Raw genomic sequence first — 7,218 nt, 5'->3', positions numbered from 1 at the left:
AAAAAAAAAAAAAAAAAAAACAACTTCAGTTGAATTCAGAATTCTACTAGAAGAGAAATATGATAAATGTAACCAAAAGAAAACATGGCATATGTTTATGGCAACAGTAGCAGAAATATTTATTGTAAAACCCAATAACTAGACATACTACAGTAAAAGAACTTGGAATATCTTGAACATTACAATTCTTTATATCCTCAAACCTAACTTTGTTAAAGAACCAAAGTGAGAAGAGAGGTATTGAGTGAACCTCGAACGTTTGTTTCTTGCTTCCTACATGCAAACATTATAAGCATTAAACTGTGAAATAAATTGTCTTCTGATCTAGGCAGCTAACATAAGTAGAACAAATTTATTTTTTTGACCAAATGTCACTATCTGTGTGCCAGGCATTGTGTTAGGTGTTATATAAGTAACAGAAAGCAAAATCATGGTTTCTGCCCTCCTGGAACATAGGATCTAGCTGAGATAGATGATAAATTAAAAACATAAACAAGGTGTTATAGATTTCTAAAAAGCTATGAAAGTAATAACAGGTTATATGCAAGAGTAACTTCAGAAAGACACGTTTTGAATAGGTGATAAGGAAATACCTCTTTGGGGAGGTAATATTGAGCTACAGTGATACGAACAGCCCGGCCCAGTAAAAGCCTGGGAAGTAGAGTTATAGGAAGAAGAAAAAACTACAAAGTTCATATTCATATTAATATTCAAAGAACTGATAATAAAAAATCACATTTTGAGTGCTTCCTATATATAGTACTTTAGAGGCTTTATCTTGTTTATTTTTTGTAATAACAGTGGGATACAGATGTCAATATGAATCCCAATTCACAGTTATAAAACTGAGAAACAGAGAGCTTAAGTAACTTGTAAAAGGTCATAAAACTAGTAAGTGGAAACACTTGACCCAAACTATTGTAGATGTTTTCAGAATCCAAACTTCAAACCATTGTATGTTGTATTGCCGGTATGATCCATATTTTTAGGAGGTGGACATGTCCACTGACATCAAAACTCAAGTCCAAATCAACTTGTGATCTGATCTTTCTCCACACTTTGTATTTTACAGAAGGTGCCATCATCTGCCTCACTATCCAGAGACCTGGGTACCATCCTCATCTTCTCTGTACTTTACTACCAAATTCGATCATTATATCCTCTTAAAATTTAATGTCTAAATGTATTTTGAATAAGATCTGTTTCTGCAAAGATCACAGTAGAATGTACGTTCATATTTTACTAGGATTGCTGCGTTAACACGATAGTTTATCCTTCTCAGTTTTCCCATGCCACCTCCTCATTCACAAGCCATTTCCCATATTGTCATCAAAGTGAGCATCCTAAAAACATGATCATATCACTCCTCCTCTTAAAAAACACTTTAGTTTTTCCCCCATTGCCCTTAAGATGAAATTCAAAATACCATGGTTTCAAAGTAGGGTAGCCATATGTCCTGTTATTTCTTAGACAGTCTCAATTTTTATCATTGTTTTTCAGTGTAATTCTTAATGTGTCCCTTTATTCTAAAAAGTACCCTGGTACTTTAAGACCTAGTCCAAAGTTACTGCTTCAGTCTCACTTCTGATCTTTCCATTCAGCCCATACACTTAAACGCTATGCTGTATTCCTATGGGATTACTTGTGCTCCTGAAGTCTCTCAGGCTTTTGTTACTTCCACTAGAACATGCTGGGCATTCTGCTTATAGCTTTCTACTTATCACTCACTTTCCCCAAATGTACTGGCTAACATCTACTCAGTTTTAGGTCCCAACTCAGACATCACCTCCAATTCAGCTCTCTGGCTTTTCTACTAAAAGAAGCAGCTAGGTGCCCTTCCTAAGTGTCTGTTGCTGCCTAATCATTACATATATTCACCCAAGTGTTTTTACCCATTTTGCTGTTGGTACCATTCACAGTAGTGTAAGTTCTTGCAGACAAGGAAAGTATCCCTGTTTGTTTAACTAGCTCCTGGCCCATATTCAACACATAATACTTCTGTTAACTGATAAGATTTTATTAGTTCTATATAGGAGCTCTGTATTCCTAGCACTGGGGATGATGCCCTACACAAAGTAGGTTCTTAACACGTATTTGTGAAGTGACTAATTTAATGTACAAATGAATACATTGGTGTTTGGCACCTTTAGTAGAGAATGGAATTAATTTTAATTACTGTTGCTGTTTAAAGTGATAGCAAAGAGATGTGTGGAGATAGGAAGAGTTTATTCCCTACAGGATAAGCACCATCACTTAAAAAACTGTTCTGTATTTGAAAATGTAATGTGTGAAGTGGTAATTTAATTTGAACCAAGGAATGTTTGTGTGTTTTGAAGAGTGAACATGACATTAAGTTCTCAGGGGTCCCAGCATTTTATTCTGACTACTCCCTTTAACTTGGGCTTAACATATCATGGCTTTGTCTTCTCCAGGACACTAGATACACCTTGAGAACCAGATTTGTCCTCACATTCACAGGAAAACCTGCCTATCTCTCAATAAGAACAGCTAATTCCAGTCTCTCCAAGACACTCACATGAGCTGTTCAATTTAAGCACTCTTAACACCTTGGTTTATAAATTGGAGAGTATATTATGATTTAATATATATTATTATGATGTCTATATCTATAGACAAAAATGTGGAACCACTTTCCTATCCCTTGCCTTACCTTCTCCCTGTACCTCTAGTGAAGACGCTCTTATACTGATAATCATCTTAGCTAGACAGACAATACAGATACACGTGAGATGGGAGGCTTCCCTTCCTTGAGAACCCACAAATGTGTTACGTTAGAAACAGGAGCTTACTTCTGTTGCCTCAACAAGTGAAGTTTGATGTATTATTTTCTCAGCTGTATTAGTTTTCCCAGTAAATGGAATTTGTCAAACCAGCATTTTTGAGGTTACAATTTGTTATATAGAAGCTTAACTTACATTCTTAAGAAACTCTTCCAAACTTAAACAAATTTGACATTTGCTCTCATACCTTCATTTATGGCAGGAAATAAAATGGCAACAGAATTTTTAAAAAGAAACCATCATACATCATAACACCACCCCCAATACATAAGTATTCACAAATACATAACAATTTTGTGTGTGTGTGTGTGTGACACGCAGAAGATTAGCTGCAAACCGATATGGTGGGTGCAGCGTATCAGTCAGGTGGAGAAACTAAACCAAGATGACCGAAAGCTAGAGACTGCTGGATGAAAAAGGCCTGTTTTAGTCTGTCAGGACTACTGCAACAAGTAGACTGGGTGGCTCGCAGACTCCGGATGTTTACTTCTCGCTGTCTGAAGCCTGGGAATTCCGCATTCAAGCTGCGGGCAGATTTGGTGTCTGGTGAGGGCCCATTTCCTAGTTCACAGATGGCACAGGGTATAAGGGGCAAAGGGCTCCTCTTTTTTATAAGGCCATTAATTGCATTCATGAGAGTTCCACCTCCATGACCTAATCACCTCCCAAAGGCTGCACTTCCTAATACCATTACCTTGGGGATTAGGATTCAATGATGAATTTTGAGGGGACAGGAACATTCAGAACAAAACAGGTCCCTCCCTGCCTGTTTTGTTGTTCTCACACACGAGAATATTTAAAAGCAGATCTTCTTTGAAGTGTTATGGTACATCATGTGACTTTAGTGTTTTTTTCACATTTGATTCGATGGTTTTTGTTTCCATAATTATGTCTCTTCTTGTATGCAGAGTAAATATATGCTTAATGTGCAAAAAATTATAATACTTCTTCACTTTTGGGTGTTTGAACTGAGAAAATTTGGTTATGAAAACTAGAGGGCTATTTTAAAAATATAATTATAAGTGAAGTAATGACACATTGATAGCTAAGAACCATATAATGAGAATTTTTTTTGCATACGTCAACACAACTTACTGAGGCAGAAATGCGTAAAATATGGAATGCTCACACGTTTTTCTATCTCAAATTTCTTAACAGAAAGAACGAGAGAGAGGTTCTAACTTGGCCTTTATGTTTCGACTGCCTTTTGCTGCTGGGAGGGTGTTTAGCATCAGTATGTTGGACACTCTGCTGTATCAGGTATACAGAATTTCTTTTCTCCCTAAAATGATTGTTTTCTGTTTTATTTAGATTTTATTTAAATGAGTAATACATCTAGTGTTTCCATGCAGCTGTTAACTTAAAATTGACTCCAGAAGTTATTCAGAATTTTATTTCATATACTGAAAGACATAAATGCTCCTATGAAACATTTTGTAAGAAAAATATTATTTTAAAAAATAACCTATGGAAATTATTTTAGGCATTCTTTTGTGCCAGTTCCCTGCAATGTTTAATACATTTAATACATTTTAGTACATTTTGCATGTTACTCCATGCATATTACTGGATTAAAAACAGGTAAAAAAATTACCAACTTAATAAAAACAGTATTCTTTGTAGTATACATTTTTTTCCCAGTTTGAAATAAAATACCAAATTGATGTCAATAATCTGTTAAACTAAGGACATTTTAAGAATCTGCCAATTATTGCATATTTTAGAAAAGTACAAAAAAGACTACAACGACTAAAAACCATTGAATTTGTTTCTGAATGCCAGCTTAACTTTTTCATTTTATCATAGCTAAGAGGTTTGTGGCAATGTTAATTCAAAATATAATCTTTTTTTGTCTCTGCCAGAAACTGAACAGCAGTAGTATTTCATTTTCTCTGATTCAAGTAATCAGACAATCTCTAAATATTTCCATTAGGAAGAAAGATATATATATTCGTAAGGCTTGAAATTATTTGATAACATTAATCTAAAATTAAGCGTTTTAGCACTTTATTGTACCTATTCTTTTTGCTTATTTATGTACCATCTTCTATAATTGCTTGACTGAACAAACTAATGCAAAGAGAATTAAAGCTTTTCTGCAGACCTCTGAGCTAATTTTGCCCATGAGTATGCCTTTAGCAATGTCAGAAACCATCTGCTTATGTCAGATGAGCGTTGGAGCAAACACAACAAAGTAGAATAAATACCCCTATGATCCCTCAAGTTTCCAGACATATTATGTGGTTACTACAGGAGGCAGGGCTCCCAGTTCAAACACTGTTATCGTACACACATACTTCTGATCTCTGAAAGAGATTAAATTGCAGGAGATGGTTTATTTGAAGAAGAGTGTTGAAACTGAAGATTTTATATCAATAGGAGCCAAATGCTTGGGTGCTGTTATGCCCCAGTGGTTTTAAGATATTTTTAGCCACAGTATCCTCTGTTTAAATAAAATCTTGTAAGGAAGTCTTATGTATAAGTTAAATAGAAGAAAACTATTCTGTAGAAATGAAAAACAGTAGTTTTTTCTTTCTCTTTATTTTTGCCTCACATTTATGTTATAAATAGAGATACAGGAAATTGGATGAGTTTCTGAAATCTGAAGAAAGAGCGTACTAGAACTATATATTTTTTAAGTCTTTTTATATATTGTTTTAGAGACAAAGCCTTGCTCTGTCACCCAGTCTGGAGGACAGTGGTGTGACCTTGGGCCACTGTAACCTCCACATCCCAGGTTCAAGCAATTCTCCTGCCTCAGGCTCCCAAATAGCTGGGATTACAGGAGTGCACCATCACGCCCGGCTAATTTTTGCATTTTTAGTAGAGACGAGCTTTCACCATGTTGGTCAGGCTGGTCTCAAACTCTTGATCTCAGGAGATCCACCCACCTTGGCCTCCCAAAGTGCAGAGATAGGTGTAATTAAGAGTGTGCTCGGCCTAGTCTTAAACTATAACACAGTAAACCTATTTTGCATTTCAATTCAATATATACCTGCATGTGTGTGCATAAGTGTATGTATGTATAACCAAAACAAAACATTACCAACACACCCTTTCTGCCTGTAATTTACTGTATTTTTTTAATCATACTGAATATACTCTATTTCATTTAAAAAATTTGCTGACAGTAATTCGTAACTATTTTGTGGCTTGTTTGAAAAACATTCAGTAGAGGACTTTTGCATTAGTAAAATCCAGAGCATAATTTCTCTCCACTATTGTCAATGGTTCTTGAACTATTGGGAATTATTTTCAGTCACACTCTCTTTAGCTGTTTACTAATAATATGGTCTATGTGTTTGTAAAGACTATTCTAGCTTTCAGACTTTCCAATGTTATAAGAGATGCACTGTCATCTCAGGGAAATGTGGTGATTCAATTTATTTATTAATTTTTTTAAGGCTCCATTTTAGACCTGGTGTGTTGGCTCATGCCAGTAATCCCAGCACGTTAGGGTGGCCAAGGTGGATGGATAACTTGAGGGATGGAGTTCTAGACCAGCCTCACCAACATGGGAAACCCTGTCTCTGCTAAAATACAAAATTTAGGAGCCATGGCACACGCCTGCGGTCCCAGCTACTTGGGAGGCTGAGGCAGGAGAATGTGCTTGAACCTGGGAGGCGGAGGCTGCAGTGAGCTGAGATCACACCATTGCACTCCAGCCTGGGCGACACAGCAAGACCCTGTCTCAAATACTTACATACATACATACATACAGACGTAGAAGGCCCCATTTTGTCCTGAAGTATTGTGGAAAGGGAATATACAATAATAAATGATAAATATAGAAATTTACTTCACTAGCTTAGAGCTTAATTCTAAAAAAAACTGACATTTTTCATTGAAAATTTGTTTTAATTGTTTTGTTTTTATGATAGTCATTTCATTTGGGGTTTTTGTTTTAAAAATACTAAAAATGTTTTTATCATTCCTAATAGCACACATAAAATATAAGCATAGTGAGATATTTCTAGATGAAAAACTATTTCCAATGTTTCCTTATGAATAGCTTAACTATACATGTTTTTCTAGGATACTAACAAGATATATTACATTTTTTTATGGAGGCTTAATAATGTGTTATGAGAAATAATTTTTTAAAAGTTGTTGGATGTTCACACTACTAGCCGTTCTACACATCTTATATACATTATATATAAATATACATGTATATTTTGTTCATTTGTTTATCTTGCAGTCATTTGTGAAGGATTATATGATTTCTATCACGAGACTTCTGTTGGGACTGGACACTACACCAGGGTCTGGGTTTCTTTGTTCTGTAAGTTGACAATCTCTAGAAGAGTGTTGTGATAGAAGGCTCTGAAATCTTTCTACCATATACTTTGCTAATTCTTCTGTGTCATATGTTATTTTTTGTATTGTGAATCCAGAGTTGCATCTGAGTTTTTAA

The 7,218-nt window shown here is 35.3% G+C and overlaps 1 protein-coding gene across 8 annotated transcripts in view; it reads left to right on the top strand.

Moving 5' to 3' along the window:
* KCNT2 (potassium sodium-activated channel subfamily T member 2) overlaps positions 1-7,218 on the top strand; it is a 408,182-nt gene that overhangs the window by 347,555 nt on the left and 53,409 nt on the right. For 7 of the 8 annotated variants that reach the window (XM_037734956.1, XM_017518646.2, XM_017518648.2 and 4 more), the window contains 2 exons: positions 3,960-4,061; positions 7,003-7,086. The exons of the other annotated variant lie outside the window; for it this stretch is intronic. In XM_037734956.1, coding sequence (XP_037590884.1) covers positions 3,960-4,061; positions 7,003-7,086 — 186 coding nt within the window. The remainder of the gene's footprint in view (positions 1-3,959; positions 4,062-7,002; positions 7,087-7,218) is intronic. 8 annotated transcript variants of the gene reach the window in all.

Source organism: Cebus imitator, unplaced genomic scaffold, assembly GCF_001604975.1.
Source record: "Cebus imitator isolate Cc_AM_T3 unplaced genomic scaffold, Cebus_imitator-1.0 Scaffold694, whole genome shotgun sequence".
Classification (NCBI taxonomy): Eukaryota; Metazoa; Chordata; class Mammalia; order Primates; family Cebidae; genus Cebus; species Cebus imitator.
The sequence above is the reverse complement of the archived record's forward strand: the minus strand, read 5'-3'. Positions and strand labels throughout refer to the sequence as shown.